A 20,614-nucleotide genomic window follows, 5' to 3' on the forward strand; every position below is an offset into this window, starting at 1 on the left:
AAACGTTTGAAAATAGTTCAATAATGTATAAATATTTTTCAAAGTGTTGTGGTTACTTAAAAAAAAATCTTTGCAAAATCACCTCTAAAAAGTGTAAGAAACCAAACCAAAAATTACATAATATTCTTAGCAAGACCAGCTAGCATCTAATATTATACAACTACCACCCAACAGTGTTGAGGCACTTTAACTATGCTCTGCTCTCCTGTTGGTAATGAGGAAGGTGCTGATCAGCATGCAGGTGATCCACAAGGTAAGCAGACTCAGTAGCTATGTTTACATGCACAAAATTTATTTAAAATATGTTCGGATTAAATAATCGGACTGTACCGTTTATATGGGCACACAATCAATTAATCCAATCATAATGTGCGTGGCTTTATTCAGAATAGAACCACTCTGACAGGCACAGTTATCAAATTCCCCTAAAAAAAAAAAAAAAAACACACAGAAGAAGAACTACTTCCTTCTTTGCTAAGCAACAAAAAATAGCAAACAAAGCAGTATTATACGAGTTTGTTTGTCTTCTGAGTGCCCAGGCTGGACTTGTTCTAATTGAGCAAGAAACAATTTGAGCTCCTGTTTCTTCAAACAGAAAGGTTGTATCGGGAGCCCTGACAGTCCAACTTTCCAACGTATTTCCGCCTCTCACCAACGTGGAAATACGTCACTTTTGAGTCGGGCGCACATGCGCACTCGGGTTAGTTTGCCACTTGAGCCTGACAAGCGTTAATATGCACGTTGGTCAGATTATCAATCAGCATAAACCACTCCTCTCATTCGGATTACAATTTCATTCCGATTGGGCTTAATCCGATCATCATATTCCGATTGGTGTTTTTACACAATGCTTTTTTATTCCGATAGGCCCTTTACTTCAATTACTTTTGTCCATGTGAAGGTAGCTACTGAAGTACAGCCACACACCCACAGGATTACATTTTGCACTCAACAAACAATGGCACAGGCAAGGGCGAGATTTTAGAGGCAAAGTTTATCTTCAAATGGTCCAAACATTTATTTACGTCTACAATTCTTCCTTTAGGCTTTCAATGTTGGAATTTGACACCACACACACAAGTCCCTGGGGTGAAGCTGTTTGTTTCCTGTTGGGCTGGCCTGCTGGGAGTATTTTTGGCCATCCCCCCCTTTCGCTGGCTCTCTTCCTCCCTAAGGACTAGGTCAAGAAGTAACTGACCAAACCAGTAAATCTCATCTGAAACAAGGAAGTGGGATTGATTAGAGTTTGTGACTGTGTATATTTGTGTTTGTAAGCTGAGGTCATGAGAAAAAGGGTGCAGGCTCTGACCACCCATTCAATGTGGGGGAGTGCGTTATCCAATGGTTCCTCCAAGGTCTTCCTCCTAATGCAGAGTTCAACAGGGCAGGGAGAGTACTCCCGTCTCCCATAGGGTCTTGGGAGGAATGTCAGCTATCTGGTGCGAGTGAGTATGTAAAAGGCAAAAGCTCACAGTTTATTGAGAAACACAACCGGGCGTCCCCCATCCTGTTTACAGTTTAGCTCTTGCAAAATAAAAAGTTATGCATGAAACCAAAGTGTGGGAAATTTAGTGGATGCGGAGAAGAAAACATATTACCATCTGCTGTTAGAACGTCAAGTAAATAAAATGAATAAACTCAAGAATGTTGTGAATTTTGTTTCTTTTTGAGCTGTTATGTTATCTGAGCCATGAAGACATGATCACAATGCTTGCTGTCCTGCACATCCTTTAGAGAGCAGCAGCCTTAAATTGCATAAAATGAAACTGATCTTGGGCTTAATAGGAAGCATAACCATTTATCATGAGACTACTAAGGTCAGGTGACTCTGCTGCTTGCCCTCAGACTACGGATGTCGTCTCAAGGTAATGGTCCAATGTTTGGGGGAGAAGGATAAGGAAGCAGTGAGGAAAAAAAAACAGGACAGGGGAAAAAGGGAAAGCTTACCTTTCACAGGTCCGATGTAAATTATCTCAGAGGCTGGTGTGAAAAAGGAAGAGTAGGAAAAGGAAAGACAGAAAAAAGTGAAGGAAAAGAAGTGAAAAGTAAACAAAATTAGTAGGATAGATTCAGGATGCTTCAAATTGTTCAAGGAAAGAAGAAAACAGAGAAACAGGAGAAAAGACAAAGGGTGAAGAAGAATAAAATGAGACTATTTCCACAGACAGTGTCAGGGCGAATGACTCAGTTTGTCCCCTTTGTTGAAGGAGATGGGATGGCATGACGAACACGGTTTCATCCCTGCCCGGGCACTAATTCAACACAGCAGGAGTGACGGCAAATACAGACGAGGCAGTGGTCAAAATAATAATGTTACCTGTATGTAAACAGTATATGGACCCACGGTTTTCAACCCTGGTCCTCAGGACCAACTGTCCTACATGTGTGTAGGACAGTGTGGACAAGTTTCTGCTCCAGTACACCTGAATAAATGGATTGCCCTACCTCCTCAGCCGCTATCAAGGGCTGCAGAGGCCTCTTCATCCCCGGTTCATTCAAGCCAGGGGTGTAGAGGCAGGGCAACACCCAAAACCTGCAGGACAGTGGGTCCAGGTTTGAAAACCACTGGTGTAAATAAACACACTTATCAGATTTATGGCCCAATTCTAATCTCTGCTTTGAGAAAAGCTTTCCAAAAGCTGCTTACCGTACATTTCGAAATCCAGCACATGGAAATATTAGCAGCATTCATGACGGACTGAGATAAATAGCTCAAAACGATAAAGCGGAGCAACTTTGCTGTAACATGCTCAGCCTTCCTGTTATCTGCTGAAGTCTCCCTCTCCCTCACTCTGGCAGTCTTAAAGAACCCACCTGTTACACGCTGAAGTCTGGCTTTCTTTTACTCTATTGCAGCTCGACAGAGCCTTGGTGTTATCTACTGAAGTCGGCTTTGGGTCAAATTCTCCTCATCACGTAACTGACGAAACATTAGGGCTGGGCGATATGGACCAAAAATAAAAGCTTGACAATTTTAGGCTGAATGCCGATAAACAATGTTTATCTCAACAGGTTTTTCTTTTATAAAGTAATTATAAAAAGCTTTATTCCAAATGTCTCACAGGCAAATTTTTTTAACAAACAGCAGTATATTAATATGAGAAATAGTTGAAAAATAACCTACTGGAATACATAAAATAGTAGTTTTAACGCAACATAGACCACCTCGATATAAATAATACAATCTCATCATATCTCTTTTTTAAAAATCTAAATATCTTTAAAACCTTGATATGTTGCCCAGCCCTACAGAACATCCAAAACGAAGAAACGACCTCCTCTGGCAGACATGTAATTGAATATGTTTGTACTGCCAGTCAAACCAAAAATCAGCCAATCACTGTAGATTATTTGGTTCTTACCAAAATATAAAAAATAATGTTGGATAATCTGTCCTGTTTTATGAGTAATTTTTTTTTTTCATTTTAAATGCTCAGTTTTACACCATAACCTTACATCAAGAGATCAAGTGAAATGATCTTGCTGCATGGATGATGTTTGTTTTCAGTACGTTTTCTCGCATGTTCAGTATTTTAGACATCCCCTTTTATTGCATTGATCCCGGTTCCTGGCCGATCTGTTCGTGTCCAGTAAACAGCCCTAGCTGTCTGCGGTTTGTCAACATTTCTGATCAAATATGTGGTGAAGGCTGTGGCAACAAGTCCCAGGTTGTTTCATAAACAACTCATCTAAAAAAATCTTCTCTTTGAGTACATAGTAGAAAACAACTTCCCTCTATGCACCATTTATATATCCAGCAACACTTTTTCTCGTGATGTTATGAATATCTCCCAATTGTTAAATAGTAAATCTATCTTCATTAGACACCTATAAGACTGGGAGTCTGTGTATTAAAAAATGGACGGTGAAATATAGATTCAGTTTAATGTGCAAATTCTAATTTTATTCACATTTTTGCTTGAAAACCTAAATTGTTCTCGATTCACTGGTAAATGCTTTTCTGTTTATCGACAGACGGATTAACAGCCGCACCACATGTGACGAGTCACACTGATGGAGGGGTGGAGAAAGGAAGAGGCCGCATTCTGATTGCATCTCTGCCTCTCTGTGAAGCCTTGTGATTTTGATCAGGAGACCTGAACCGAGAGTCCACCTCTTCCTCACAAAGGACAGAACATCCTACAATTTGACCACAAAATACACTCTTCTACTGCAGCTTGTGATCTAAAAGGGAGGCCCACAGGAAGCACGCACACACACACTGAAGAGACAAGGTCACCAGTGACAGGAAGTAGATTTTACACGTGTTTGCTGAAGCTCTGCTTGCACCACCTCATAGTGTGACCACATTTATCCACTGGGAAATAAATGCTTCTTGAATGTATCACACCCATGTTATGTAATGATGCAACTCTGGGTGGGATCAGCTTTGCTATTGTGAAGCGGGGGCTTGTTTTTGCCTTTTCTAGGGATTAATTTGAAAGAGACATTTAAAAAATAAAAAGACAAAACAGCCACAGCAAAGCAGACTCATCATATCAGGAGTAACATTTTACCCTGTCCTATAAATCAGTGACAGCGACCCAGCCAGCTTTGTTCTGCTCATATGGTTGTAAACTCTCCATGGGGGGGGAACTGCACTCCTCTCCCCTGGTTTGGGCTTAAAATGGCAGCGTGACCAGCTATGTGTGGAATTTCAACCATTCTTAGTCCTCCCTGCAGAAGAATTGGGAGCCATGGCTGCCAATCCCATGCAGGCCTCCAACTTGCACATTCGCGTCTGGTCACTAGAAACAGCAGCCTGGAGTTATCGCAGCGGTTTCTCGACCACAGGTGTAGTCCAACACACGGCGAGAGAGTGGAAGACACTCCGTGTGAGCCAGCAGAGCCCGCTGCTTCAGGACAGTGTCAGTATACCCCCTTCACGGCACAGTAAATACCTTTAAATCACTAAGTCCAGGAATCTAAAAGCTGTCTGCAGCTCACCAGATCCTGGAGTCAACAGCGGACCCTCCAACTCCAGACTGTCCTCTTCTGCCTCCTCCAGCTTTTTCTTTTTCTTCTTGGGATCGCGAGGTTTGCGCAGTAGAGACAACTCCTCTGGGTGGCGGATGTCTAAGGGATGTAGAAAGGGAAAGCAAAGGTTTTTTGATGCCGTATAAATACAAGATAAACAAATGTGTACAGCAGGGAGGGCAGCTGTTGATAGACCATGGTGACAATATGACGTAGGTTGTTATAAGATTTTGACAGCAAGTCAACACAGAGTTAAAATACCACGGTTTCATGGTATCAATGGTTACAAAAGAAATTAAAACATAAATATCACATGATTTCATTGTTTATGTCCAAAACAGAAAGGATAATATAACATATTGAGGAATACACATTTTATTTTTATTATTCACTCGATTTTGATGCATGAAGCAACAAGAAAAAAAGAACAGAGACCCTAAGCCATACATTTGTAATCCATTATTTTATTACCTCACATATTGATCACTGTAATGCACTTCTTTGTGGAATTTGTCCTTCATTTCTCACCCCTGGTTTCTCAAATATTGGCTTCCCTTCATCAGCCTCCAATTCATTTGTCAGTTATTTTTTTTAGATTTAAAGAAAAACATAGTCTGCTCTTTTTTTTATTTGGTTCAGCAGCTGCTGTCCCCCCATAGCCACAGTAGCAATGAGCTGCAGCCCATCAGTGAACCCGATGCCTTCACGCGCTCCAAAGACACAATGCAAACCCCGAGGTTAGACGTTAGGCATGTTCACTGTTTTTAAATCCTCATCAGAAAAAGTGCTCTCTGGATTTTGAATTACAGCATCGGTGTGTGCAATGTGGCGAAGGACAACCTGGAGGGAATATTTTAGGATTTTTTTTGGATACCTTGATACCAGTAACTGGCCCGTGTCAACATAAGCAAACAGTAATTAGAGCTTTCTCAACTACAGGCTTTAAATAAACCTCTGGCTTCTGCTAGTGACCAGAAACAATACAATGAAGCCGCACAAGACAGGAAGACGGAGACGGCAAGTCAACTCAAAGTGTGAAAGACGGAAAGGAGAAGGAATGAGGATGGTGTGGGGGGGGGGGGGGGGGGGGGGGTAGATTGGTAGAACTGCAAACAGCTGTAAACACATGGGGTGGAAAATTGAAAATCCTTTATCCCAGGGCCCCTGAAGATCCCCCTTTACTGTAATCTCCAACTGAGCCATGAGAGCCACAGTCTCACTCTTCCTCACCAAGCACACATCAAAGCTGAACTCAGTTTCCTTTGTTACGTTGCAAGAAATGACATCTTTTACCAAGCAGCATTCCTTTTAAATGAAATAAGCCACAAAGGGAGGCAGGCCGACACCAGACAGACGTTCATGGACTAAAGCAGCAGCCTATCTGGGCCAGGGAGCCATCATTCAGCTGAAACTCTGATAGCACGGCTCTGATGAAGGAGGCAAAGGATCCAGAAAGTGTCAGCGTTAGCATAGACGGGCCAAACGCAGGAGGAGCACATCTGGACTCAGCTGGATTTGGTTTTCCTCACAGATTCCTTATAAATCAACGACAATGTCGATATTAGAAAGACACACACACACACACACACACAGCTGTTCATTTTCTCATTTCCAGACATTAAATCGATCCATCCCCAACTCTTTATAGACGGCGGCTTCAACAACCACGGCAGACCGACTGAGGCCATCGCTGGAGGTGTTGAGGGGAGCACGGACGGGAGGCTCGAGGGGAACATCTTGACTTGGTGAGAAGCTTGTTTGGCTTGTGTAACTAAAGCAAAAGCATTCCAGGAGTTTAAAGAACTACCAGATGGGAGCCGGTCCTCTCTCCCCGTCTCCCTCCGCCCTCGTTCTCGCTCTGTTGCAGCACAGTCCCTCCTGCCCTTATACAGCCATGTGAGCTGTGAGCGTGCTGCTGAGCCTTCACCCGGCTGAACTATGCAAAGAGGCCGACACACAAACGCTAGCCCCGCCCCTTCTCCACCCACACACACACAGACTGCGAGTACTTGGACACGGCGTACGTCTAGCTGAGACATAGCAGAGGCATGTGGCATTTTACTACACTCATTTTAAATTGTTTAGCCTTTACACATAGGACGGAACATTTTCTCACCCATGCAATCTATCACATTAGAAACTAATTGTGAGATTAAGCATTTGATGAAATAAGAAAATAAGAATTTCATTTGCTGTAGCATGAGCCACGTTGTAACCCCGTGTGTGTGTGGGGGGCTCAGCCTGTTGGAAAGTCTGCTTAAATCTCTTTTCAGAAACACAAATGAACGTCCAACATTCATGTGCTAGTTCAAGTACCAGTTTGTCATCAGCAAAGTTAAACAGTTCAAAACAGGCTAATTTATGTGACGAGTCCCACCAGACTAGAGATGCGCTGAGAAATGTGCCGAAGACTGGAACTGGACGACTGAACCCGACCGATTTTCTGGTTGGAAACTGAAAAAATACCATTCTTTTTGTTATGATAGGTGAACACACCGGGCGTAAGAGCTACTAGCTTGTGCTAATCACAACCCTCTTTGGTGTGGAAGCTGTTACTGAGGAAAAGGTTTTTAAAAGATGACATCAGTAGAGGCATAAAGGCTGTAAGGGTCTGTTTAAAAAAATGGAGGCATGTCAGGTGTTTTATTCTGGCTGCTACAAAGAGCTAGACATCAGTGGGTGCTTCATTAATTTCATTTTTTCAACAGTTTGTGTTTTTTGCTTTTAGAGGCAGCTGCCTGCTGATATCAATGCGTAGAAACCGTGGGAACTTGAATCTAACTGATGAAGGGCTGAAATGACGTGGAGCAGATTTTCTCAGATAACAGGACGGCTGGACGCATCACATCAAAGTTTCTCGGTTTTATTCTTCAAAGCTTTCCGTCTCTTCCTTTTATGGAACCCGCTGCATTTGGAAATGTTGCGCCAACACGTTCTCTGTGCCAGCCCAATCACCATTAAGCTGGCATCCACACACGGCTAAATACCAATTGCTTAATCATAAACACTTTTTTTCTTCTTCAAAACCCTAACAGCTGCATTGCTCTTTTAGACTTTTTGAACAGGGATCAGTAGTTTCTTCCAATGTGCCTTTTCTCTAAATATCCTTCTTAAAATTGTGTTCTCTCTCTGACACAGTATGAAAACTATTACGTTTAGCACAGCCAATAATGAGTGCAGTTAATGTTGATTCTGACATAAAAAAAATTATGAAGTGCTATTTAATGCAATGTGCATTATTTTTTTCATAGATTTTTACATGCTGGAGGTCAGACTTGTGTGGCGTTGCCTATGTTTCAAATGTAAATGATTAATGGCAGCAGGTCATAGCAGATCAGAATTTGGCTCCAAAACAGTTTATTTTACTATGTACAGTAACAAAGTGGACTCGTTTCTTTTAAATTAGAGTCTTAAATAAGTGTTTCTACAGCATAAGATCTCTTACATTTTAAACTTATAGGTATCTGTCTTTAAAGGGATAAACACTTAAATGATTCCTCATAAATCTCAGTTATAAATCTTGCTGCCATACTGCAACTTTCCAAGAGTATGTCACCTGCTCCACCACAGAAAACTACCTACTGAATTATTTCCAGGCAAACATTTGAGATGCCTGAAGCTCATGTCTGGATCTAACATGGCTACAGCACAGGAGGTTGTTTATTTTTCCAAAAATGAACTCTAAATCAAACTGTGTCCTTATATTTGGCTTGTAGTTTATTTTCTTTAGAATATTCTCTGCTCCAATAACAAAATTCATTTTAGACACCATGAAAAATATTCAGCTCAGTTGGTTTAAATATAGATGATCAAAACCTAATAAAGCTGTTAAATGGTAGTTTAGGTTTTCAAATCAAGTTTTTCTACATCCTCAAACTGTAACTCTAGCATTACAAATAAATAGCAGAATTATGGAGTAAATATTATATATACTACGTATAAAACTACATTGAAATATAGCACAGTGATAGCTAAAACCATCTGGGAAGATAAAGTGCCCGAAAACATGCTAATTGACTTTTGCTGACAAAGTCAATGCTCCAACTGTGCACCACAGTGTTAATTTAAGGGAACTTGGTTCTTCTATGCCCAACACATAGTTTTAGATGGTCTTATAAGGAGGAGACGTGACTGATGATGAGATTTCTTACAAAAGGCTCGGCAGTTTCCTATTAGCAGAAATGACACCGGAACAACAAGACCCTCCACCTTTCATCCTGCAGACTTCTGACAGAAACCAGGCCTGAGGTCAGAGGAGACGGGCTCGGAGGGAACCAGCTGGACCTGGAAGATCTGTTCCTTGGAACAGATGATTCAGTGCAGTGAGTAATGCTCACCACAAAGAATCACAAACACAGTCACAGTCTAATTTTACAACACCAAAATTTGCAGTGCAAACAGCTGGCAGCCCTATATGGGTATCCATTAAGAAACTAAATTCAAGATATATGCCGTGATCTCATTTGTTTCCTTTACTTGGTGCGCTTCTAGATGAAGTGTATACATTAAGGGGAAGAAGCTGAAGTTCGTCTATCAGACGAGACCTAAAGGGGACTAAATAGGCACACAGTTTTGATTTAAGATTCAGAGTTAAGTCAAACCACAGTTGTTTTTATGTTAGAACAACACTGGCCAGTAAACTAAGCCCCACTGAAGCAGCCCACAGCTTGACGGGCCATAAATCTGCTGGAGCGAAAGAACAAAGCAACAATCCCCACAAATCAAAAGAACTTGTCAAGAACTTCACCGAAAAAGAACATCAACATCATATTCCTGATCCCGATACAAAAAAAAAGTCTGCCTTAAGCTTTTCGTTTTCTTCCACAGCCATCGGCTGCTAGAGAAGTTTACTGCTTCAACCATGCAACCCTTTCTACCCCTCACCCAAACATCGGGTCACAGAGGTCCATGTAGGAAATGCATACATCCTTCACACCAGTCAGACCGTCTCATTCTAGGGCTCCCAGAAGAGATATGCATCCCCCCCCCCCAGCAAGTTCTGGGTCTGCTTGGAGTTCCCTGTTGGATAGCCTCAGTAAGGAGGCGTTCAGAAGGCTTCCTGGTCAGACATGTAAACTATGCCAGCTTTCTCCGTTCTATGCTAAAACCAGCGGCTAATCCACGTGAGAAAGCTCATTTCATCTCCTTGTGCCAGGCGTCTCGATCTTTCGGCCACGATCCACAGCTCATGACCAAAGGCAAGGATCTGAATATAGACGGATTAACTGGGGACTTTACCTGGCCATTCAGCGTTTCTTCACCGCAGAGCAAAACGTAGAGATTCTTGAATTACGCATCTTTGAGCAGAAACTTGTTCTCGACCCTAAGGCAGCAGTGCATAATTTTCTGGTCGACAGCTATAGGCACCGACTTAGAGGGGCTGACATGGACTGTTCACCAAGCAGTTCTTTGTCTCTGCTTACTGTAACGAACGGCAAGCAAGACATTAAAATTAAGTGGAGAAACCTGACTCTTGTTACCCTGAAGCGGTACTCAGCTGAAAAGAGTTTCATTTTTACGCCAGAGTCCACTGCCAAGTGTCTGTGTTCCTACGTAGAGTCACGTTGATTGAGTGAACAGGCTGCGTAAATCAGCCAGATCTGCTGCCGGTCATTGGTCTGCGCTAGCTCTACCAAGAACTGAGTAAGCTTTTAGATTTTGCATCAGACTCTCGGTTGTGCAACAGCATGACAAATGGCACGCTTTGGTGCTTTCCATATCTCGTAGTTGTTTGATGGATCAGCTGATTGAGAGTCCATGGGATGATTTTCAAATCAGCTGATTGATTGAAAAAGCATGCGTCTGACTAGCTTGTTAGCTTTCTACCATTTAAAGAATGCATTTATTGTTCAAATGAGCTCAAGGTGATACGACAGCTTTCTACTAGAGGGAAGGGAACTATTAACTTCACTTAAAAAAAAAAAAATTAGCCCTTCAACACAAAGGAAGAAAACATTAATGTCTACATACAGACTGCTGCTTTGGTAATGCTAGTCCCACCAACTGCATTTGTCGCTAGTACGGGATCTTGAAGAAAACTTAAAAGTGTCACTTCTATACTCATTTTCCTTTTGTTTTGAATCAGTAGAACCCGGTTTTAAGGGGATGGTTCTTACACACAGGGCATAACATCATAAAAACGTTACATAATCGGTTTCACCAGTACGAAGCTTTTTAGAAATCACAAACTGGATCACGGCCCCAAACGTGTGTCTATTAAAACACATTAACCTGAATTCATTGGAGTTAATCTTGACTAAAGTATGAACAAATAAAAAGAAAAATAACAAAACATCATGTTAAAGCTGAAAGCAAAAAAATCCCTAATGTCATCCCTTCATCATCAACTTTGCTATGCAGAACAGGATGTGAGAGCTGCCAAACTGAAATGGGAGCGGTAAGTTATTTTCATTACAGTGTATTACAGTACATCAACCTTTAGCTGAATTTTTTCCTCAGTGTGTCAGCCCAGATGGGCTGTGTCTGTGTCAGAAGGACCTTTTAACCAAATTTGGAGTGTTTAGTTAATTTTCTACACTTTGGTACAGCAGAAGATATGATTTATAAAATTACTGCATGACAAATATGAAAAGCCAGATTACTAAATGCAGGCTGCGATCCGAGCTTTATATGATAATGAGAAAAGCATACTGACAGCCAAAAAACAGGCCCAGAGGACCCAGCTTGGGAGTTATTTGGAAAAGAAGACAGCTTCTGTGTGACCAGCAGACCAGGTTTGAAAGAAATCGAAATAAAAATCAATGAAACTAGCGCCGCAACAACTGGTAAAATTGGCATCGGGAAAACAAAAATGCTTCTGTCTTTAAATACTCGGGTCCCTCCCCTTCTGATGTCTGGGAGAAATTCCAGGTTAGGCAGGCCTCGTCTCTTCCTGTTCCTTCTCATTCTCTGTGCTTTGCAGCTCAGCAGAAATTATTTTCAGGAAACTGTCGAGCTAAGATTTCCTTCCACTAAAAAAAAAAACTAAAAAAAACAAAATGCTTCCAGATCAGCTGCTGTGAATTAAGCCAAGTCAGCTGTCATAAACCTCGAGCACAAAATTGTCTCTTACTAATGAGCAGTGATAAAATGTGATGTTAAAAGAATAACTTAGAGTCAGCAAACAACATCCTGACACAAACCAGGTCAGCTAAAAGCACTTTGCCTTAAATTATTCTGAAAATAAGAAGCCTGGCTGACAGAGACACTTTTTTCCCCGTTTACAACAAAAGGTTCCTGAAAAAGGCCAAAAAAAAAACACTTTGTGGACAACAAATTAAAAACAAGACCACTTAGATGACTCACAGGTTAGTCAGCAACACTGAAACAAAATCAGTATGCTGTACCTTCACAACCTCCTGTTTTTCTTTCCCTCTATAGAAAAATATACTGTTTTTATAATATATACCAAATGTATGTGCACTGAACTATAGGGCTGTTCAAGTAATTGCATTTGCAATATGATCATGATCTTTTTTAAAAAAACAAAATTTCCTGATCGTAGAGGCATGCTATTCTTGCTTACGTAACGTTTAATGAGATTAAAACGCGTTCTTTCCATGTCCTGCCGTTTGGGTGGCGGTATTACGCCTAAAGTGGGTTTCCTACCACACAGAAGGGAAGAAGAGTTGCAGCTAGCTGGGTGATCAACACCAGCGAGCTAGAAGTAAACATCTATTCCACCCATCAGTAAAGCGCCTGACAATCAACTCTGTACAAGAGATCATTCAATGTTTAATTGTGTATTTATTATAGGTATTTCTTAAGTGCACCCAATAATTGTAAAACAAATGACTACTTCAGTTTGCGTTTTACTGATTAGAGATCAGTGAGATCATTTTAGTTTAGAAATTGGATCAGAGTTTATTAGATTAAATAATTACCAGAAATGTTCAGGAATGTTGCCATTTAATTAAGTACTAGTAGAACTGTTTATTACATAGAATTGCACTTTTTAAACATGGATTTATGTTCTACTCAACAAGCTATTCGCTTGAACAAAAATATTCAGCTCAATAAAAAAACAGTTAATTTCTGGTTTTAAATAGACCTTGTCTACAACCATGTATATCTATAGGGCATGTCTAAAATTGCATTTTAGATTTTTGGCTTAAATCACAGCCCCGGTGAACACCTAACCAAAGACATATTTCTTGATGTGCACGGCCAAATAAAGATGAACGTGATTCTCTGATTTGTTGCCTGTGGAAACATTGAAAAGGAGGAAAGCTGCAGCTGGATCCTCTGATATCTGGCTCAAACTACGGCTGGACAAAGACGCAACAGGTGGGTTTTAACCCTATCCCTGTGAACAGCTCACGCTGCCAAGGATTACTTAAATAGTTTCACATTTCTTTATGCTACAGCAGCAGGTTTGAAGGTGTGATAAAAACAAAACAAAATAGAGAATACATATAGTATTTTGCATGCAGGCTTAAAAGTTACACTTTGGTCTTATTTGTACAGAGGACCTTCTTCCACAAGTTTGCTGTGTGTCCTACAACAACGGCTGTCAAATGTTTCTGCTTCTTAATCACAGGGAAACAAAAACTGTGAGAGAGACTCAGTTCAGTATGATACTAAATTAATTAATTATGGGTAAAGTGACTCCAGAAACAATATCAACAGCTAAGATATTACTTTTATTTATTTGTAAGTTTTTATCTCTTTACGGTTATAGCATTAATAAGTTTTAACTTTATAATTAGCTATTGGTTTTGATTTCCGATGTAGATTCCAAGACCTCACAATTGTTGACTTGTGGACTGCACAATATATCACCACTGACTGTTTTCGTAATATCACTGTAAGCACCATAATATCAAAGTTAGCTGCTTGGGCTGTAATAAATATTAGAGAAATAAATAATTACCATGCATTGCGAATGCTCTTTCATTGCCAAACAGCAGACGCAATGATTTTTGGTTAAAACCCTTTATTTAACATGGTTATCTTATAGTGTTGTCCACATATCCTGCCGATTATTTTAACAATTTACTGCATATTTGTTGAAATCCTGCTTCAGTGTCTAAAACCATCAGTGTGGCGCTCTCCTAGGATCAAACGAATCAGTATAGCTATTGGTTCAAAAGTTTTTTGATGTCACTTAGGCTATGTTCACACTGCAGGGAAATGCGACCCAAATCTGATCTTTTTGCCCGTATCCATCTTTTTCATTGCTGTGTGAATTCAGATTTTTCAACCCCCCCACCCAAAAAAATAAGATTTCCGTATGTGGTACTAATTCGGATGTGTATCTGATATTTTTCAACGTACGCAGTCTGAATGGTCATGTTGCATTTCAAGTCCCTCTCCTGTCTCTCACTACACATCCACACACAGCAGCAGCTGTTAGCGCTCCATAGAAGACAGTTGTTGATGGCTGAGCTGCTTTCTTCTTACCTTCGTCTTGCTATGATGTGCTCTTAATATTGTCGGCTCCCATTGCGCAATAGCTTGCTAATAACAACAAGGAGAGGCGCAGGCAGGCGTCTACGGTTTTTTCATTGTTTTGATGGAATTTTTTTTTTTTTTTTTACAAAACTTTATTGAACACTTCTAGAAACAATTAGATTCACCATAACTTCCGTAAACAGCGCTGCTGTGAAGTCTCCTTCTTTCGTCTGCGCTTGCGGGTGGCTTTGCGGTGTTGAACCGTTCTGACAGCCGTGTGATGGTGGTCGAATTTAAAAGTATGAACGGCCACCCCAAAAAACAAGATTTCAGCAAAAAATTGTAATTGAGCATCAACACCTGCAGTGTGAATATAGCCTTGAAGAAACTGATGTGTGGGGAACAAAAGAAGCTCCGACTTGTGCCTCCGTAGGGAGTTGGAGTTTGAATAATGAGTTTTGTGGTCATTCTATTAATTTTCAGGTTAGTAAATTATTAGCTTAGCATTCAGTTGGTTTATTTAGATTTACCCCCCCTCCCATGTTTCCTGGTTCCCAGGTATGAGATTGGGCGGAATAGGGCTCTGGTACAGGCGTGGGTTACACTTTAAGGTTATGATTAAAAACCCGGTTCTTTGATTATCAGGAGTGAGTGTCTCTCTTGCGTGACACTCCTGTTAATCCGATAACTGAGGTTATATTCATAGCTTTAAGTTCTCTTTCGTAGCATTCATATCGTGTCTCACTATGGGGAGAAACACTGACTACCAGAATACCAGACGTTCCTGTTAAAATGAAAACTGTCCCCAGTGGCCAATCAGTTCGGGGCCACACCGTTAGAGCCTGCACTTAAGACTGAATGTGCCAAAACAGGAGCAGTCACCTCCAGCTCTTAAAATCTAGCAAATGTACAGGAGGAAGTCCAGCATGCAGCTGAACACACTTCCTGGATAGAGACCTTTAAAAAGCACCCACGAGGACGAAAGACCTCTGATGGAACGAGCAACAAGACCAGGTGGAGGCTAGAGGTCCTAGAAAGACGAAGCTTGAACCCAGGCTTTTCTACATTAGGCTTTGCCAAAGACACAAATAATTGGTAAGTTCTCCAAAAGCCTTGCATCTTGTCCAAAGAAATTCACAGGGTATGCAGTGGACACAGAATACGCAGAAGACCGCTCCTCTGAAGCAAAAGGAGGATTTTTACGTCCGCTCTACCAGAAAACATGAACCTACCACTTCTGGAAGTGGTAGGTAAAGCTTTAGTTAGGCTGCAGGATGACTTTGGTGTTATCAGGGAAAGATGGTGAAAGGCTCGATGCACAGAAAGGCCACAGATTTCACCAACTTGATTAGCTGAGGCCAGAGCCATCAAGTAAGGTTGTTTTCATAAATAATATTTTATATCACCTTCTTCCAGGGGCTCAAAAGGAGAAAAAGATAGAGGTTCAAAGACAGTCCAGCAATAGGGCAAAAGGCCTGGATGTGGGCGGTTTACAGCGTTCCCCCTCTCATAAAACAACACCAGTTGTTGTCGGACCACTGTTTATCCCCAAAGGCCAACACGACAGGCTGAAATAATAGCCAAATATATATTTATGGCTAAAAAGGCTCTGCCTTTATCACAAAGGTTCTTTAAAAATGAGAAGAGACCAAACCCTGATAGGAGAGATCGTAGGTTAACTGCAGCTCCTCCAGAGTTGCCATGTTGAAGCATTCAGACTAAATTTATCCTGACCTGTCAGTTTAGGTGACATCCATGTCTTGGTAAATTTAAAGCTGGGATTATTTTTATTAATAAAATTAATTCTGACAGCAATTTACTGCACTGGGTTTTATTTATGCATCAAGGTGAAAAAGCCTGAATAAACCCTTCAGATTATTTAAAAAAAAAAAAAACAAACAACAACAATGTATAATTTTCTTTTCACGTCAAAATTGTGTTACTTTGTTAGTCCATAACATGAAATCCCAAATATAAATCTACATGCTGTTGCTTATAAAGTGAAAAACGTAAAAAATGTTTTCCTATGAATACCTTTGCACAGTTCTACATGTACAGATTCTCCAAGCCAGCGAGCCATGAATAGGATTGATGCAAAATGGAAAAAAATTGTGAGTTTGTAGGTCATTGCTCGATGGGATCCAGAATGTGACCTCTGACCTATCTCACAAAATGTGAAGCCAGGGGTTAGGGAAACCCACAGAGTGAACATAAACATGAGCATGCCTGTCTTCTTCTGCTGTTTTCTGTAAGCCCAGCACAGATTGATAATCTTTGTATGCTAAACAATAAACTGAGGTAGATACAGCCCTGGGTTCAAGGACACGTGAGGAGCTCACACAGTGTTTGATAAACACAAGAAATTACTAAATAAAAACAGAGCAAAAAGGAAGGGCGTGATTCTCAAAGCTAAATGTAGAACAGCTCCAAAAATACAATACCCAGAGGAAGTTTTTAGTTCAGCAGGAAGTGCATCTTCAGTATATCCTTAAACACTCCCGACAACCCTAAAAAGTCTTAAAACCACCAACAGAGGGTTCCACTCACTGAAAGTCTTGCAGATGTCAGACACGGCCTTGAAGACGCGGTCTGAGAAGTTCACCTTGACCTTCATGTGCTTCATGTTGGGCAGCTGGAGGCGCAGCAGCTTGTGCTGTGGCGTGAAGAGCAGCCTGGCGTCGGCCTGGATGCCGTACTTGTCCAGCGTCCAGTGGGTCTTCAGCAGCCATGTCTTCTTCTTCTCCCACCACAGGGCGTGGTCAGACCAGTCCTTCTTCACATCTAGGATTTAGAGGAAGCAAAGCGATCAGACGGTTTGCAAAGTTTACAGTAAAAAAGAAAAGCGGAAGACAAGATCAATCTGTATTGTAATTTTATCAAGAATCTTCCAGGAAATAAAGAACATTGCAAGGAGGCTACTGGGAAAGCATGTGAAGGGGGAGGAGCAAAGTCGCGGTGTGAAGGGAGAGTGGACCGTGTGAAAGACGTGGCTGCTTGAGTGACACTGTGGGAATATCAGGTTCATACCTCCTTTATTCCAAAGTCACACCGTGATCCCTTTTTAAACAAAACACAAGGCACCCAAAACCCCCCCCACATAGCTTCTAGGCTCTTGCTCAGCAGGAGCTCCACACAATAGCAGCAGGCCTGCGGTCTAATAGTCTGCATGTCTGACTTCAAGGTGGAGGTGGAAGCCACGGGGATTTTAAGGCAACGAGCAGCATCTGTTTTCAAGATCGCCTGGTTTCTATTAAAGCAGCACAACCATACGCTGACGTTCCACTCTCAAAACCCCCTCAAAGTGACACATACGCAGCAAAAAGGCCATCTACCATTTGTTTTGTGAACTATTCACAAGAACGCAAAAATACTTTCTCTTTATTTAACAGTGCCCTTTAATAAGGTGATGAATGTTTTCCTGGGCTATAAATATGGCATAAGGGGTCCGTATATTTTTTGCTCACTATGCTGGATGAGGACGTATGCTGATTCGCTGCCAAACACAGCGAGCTGGATGGTAGGGAGAAGAGGTAAAAAAAAAATCTCCAAAGCTCACCGTTAGAGAACGACAGCAAAGAGAGGCACATTAGGGTCGCCGTGTGTCCGCAACAACTGTTATTATTTATTTATCCACATGCCAATTGGTTATTTAGAAGTGATGCAATGAAGAAAACCCTTTCTGTCTTACCACGACTAACGGAAACGTGGTGTTCAGTGTTCTGGGACTGGGACTGTGCACCTTGGTCAGATGGGAGGGACTTTTTGGCAACAAAACGCTTCAAGTGGGTCTGGAGTGAAACAAAGGATGAATATGTGGAAAAGTATCTGTTCGGCGTGGTGGAGGAGCTGCTGGCCTGCTTCTCTCCCGAAGGCCCCTGGGAAGCTACGTCAACATGAACTCTGAAATACCAGGAGGGTCGGCCTTTGACAGCGAACTAAAAATAGATGGACATCTTTTAACGGGATAATGATCCAAAACATATGAACACAGAAATGCCAGTTATTGTCAGTCCTAGATCCTATAGAAAACCTGTATGGTACTGATAAAGCCATGGTGCCACCGGGGTTTCTGTTGAAATGTCTATTTTCTCCAGTGAATGTTGTCAAGTTAAATGATTCAGTGAGAGATTATGCTTATAAATAAGTAAAAAAATATATCAATTCATTTCAACACAGTTTTTTTTACATATCCTAAATAGGGGTTGCCAAAAATGATTTTGCATATACTGCTAAGAAAACAACAACAATGTAATGTTTGCCATTTGTATATTCTCCCCTCAGCAAAAACCATATGTAGGACATTAGCTGGAATAAGGATGCTGCTTTAGCCTGGTCCCCATCCACCTGTCAGTGAAACGGCTTGCTGCCATGGCATCTGAAGCCTGTGGTGGTCTTGTTATTCCCCAGCGCTGCTGCTGCTGTTGTTGTTGTTTTCCCTGACCTTTACCTCACGTGGGGGCAAATGTATGCATTACTGGCACGCCTCCTGATCTTCTCTGAGAGCTGAATGAATGGGATTAGTGGGAGTCTGGGTGAAACCAGCGGGACTGTTTAGACCGAGAAAACAAGACGGCTCTGATGTTGGTGGAGCAAACCGAGCAGAGGAAGACATTACAACAATGATTAAAATGGAGAGGGCCCCATCAGCATCCCAAAGCTTTGAGAAGTTTCTTGGAGGGGTGGGGGGGATTTGGCTGGTTGTTTGTCAAGCTGCTGGGTTTATACCGTCTACTCCAACAGGCAAACACTTGGGAGCTGAGTGAAAACATTCCAAGCTCTCCGAGTCCCCCCGTGCAAAGTTGCTCCAACAGCAGGGGGGGTCAAGCTGTCACCGCTTCCCTCTGATGCCTCAGCTGTGCAGAACACGGCTTCATTGCCACCATCAGCATAACTTCGCCTTCAGGTTTGGTACAGCCACTAAGGGCAGAACTAAAGAGAGGGAGTCTGCAGAGGGAAAAACATAAAACTAATCCTACTTCTTTTTTTTTTTTTTTTTTCATAACTCTGCTCAGTTTTTCCCCTCAGACAACCTTGTAATTTCTGGTGTCTGGGAGCAGCCAACCATAACATTTGGCACTACGGTTTGCACCGCACACAACCTATAGAAACGCACTTATATTCACCATGCATTCCTGAATACATCCACTTCGCCAGTCTCAGGCAACACTCTCCCTGTAGACTCCTGCTCCTCCATTTCCTTATGGCTGCCCACTGCTGAAGCCCTAGCGAACACGGCCTTCTCTCTTACCCTCACAAGAGTCATTATGCGGTGGTTTTCACGTGTTGTGATTGGACAAAAGCAGCTTGGGCAGGTCTCTATTGGTCCTTTTCAGCATTAACAGGGTAACTCAATCCAAACAGAGGAAGAGAAGGGCAATGGCTTCTAACAGCTAAAAATATAGCTTGCCAAGTCTGACGTAATGCAGCAGCCAGAGGAATGGGGGGTGGCTAAGTAATTGGGGGCATTAAATGTGGACCCACAGCTTCTGGTTCTTGCACATGGACTAAAAGGCAAGGGGACGGGGGAAACCATGTTTTATGGCCTCCACAAGACGTGACCAATGATTCAGGGAGCGCATGTTGTGTGCGTTTGTGTGTGCGGGCTCCTTTTGTCCATCCATTAACTACATTAGCTTTCGCTTTTCGGTGTGCAGGAGTGTGTTTGGGCTTTAATAGGCTTAATTAATTCACAAATTCCAGCAAAATATGTGCTTTTCATTCACCACCATGACTCCCTAATCCGATCTGTGCACAAGAGGTCACGAGCAGAGATACTGCTTAAAGAAGAAAAACATAAATCATGGCTCCAAAAAAGAGAGCTTTGGTTAAGAACATGAAATGTTCCAGAGCAGGTACAAAAGCACTCGGCCTAAAAGGGCCTTCGCTCTCCTCTACATCACTCCCATTCCCTCAATTACTTGTGCTCTGCATTGAATATCTTTTATGTTTACATTAGGAGGCTGCTTTGTTTATGAAGGCCTGTCTGTGAGGGGGAGGGGACGGGGCAACATGGGAGAGGATGAAAATGATGGATGAGCGAGATGAGTTAAGGGGCGGAGAGGAGCACCAGCAGGATGAGAGAGCATGTGTTAAAGCAGCAACGACATTCAAGATTAAAGCCAACTGTAAACTGCACCTTCCACTTGTTGCTTTGAAAAAAAAAAAGAGGAATAATTCACATGACCCCAGGGGGAATAACATTTACAACATAGGGACTAGGAAGATAAACTGACTTGTTCTTATC

At 41.8% G+C, this 20,614-nt stretch overlaps 1 protein-coding gene across 4 annotated transcripts in view; it reads right to left on the reverse strand.

Moving 5' to 3' along the window:
- The window catches only part of fermt2 (fermitin family member 2), a 57,824-nt gene that overhangs the window by 18,921 nt on the left and 18,289 nt on the right, over positions 1 to 20,614 (reverse strand). For 2 of the 4 annotated variants that reach the window (XM_036150431.1, XM_036150430.1), the window contains exons 3-5: positions 16,918 to 17,151; positions 4,948 to 5,076; positions 1,948 to 1,980 (exon numbers count right to left, since the gene is read on the reverse strand). In XM_036150431.1, the coding sequence (XP_036006324.1) occupies positions 1,948 to 1,980; positions 4,948 to 5,076; positions 16,918 to 17,151 (396 nt within the window). The remainder of the gene's footprint in view (positions 1 to 1,947; positions 1,981 to 4,947; positions 5,077 to 16,917; positions 17,152 to 20,614) is intronic. The other 2 variants (XM_036150433.1, XM_036150432.1) reach the window with 1 other exon arrangement.

This window comes from Fundulus heteroclitus, chromosome 19, assembly GCF_011125445.2.
Source record: "Fundulus heteroclitus isolate FHET01 chromosome 19, MU-UCD_Fhet_4.1, whole genome shotgun sequence".
Lineage (NCBI taxonomy): Eukaryota > Metazoa > Chordata > Actinopteri > Cyprinodontiformes > Fundulidae > Fundulus > Fundulus heteroclitus.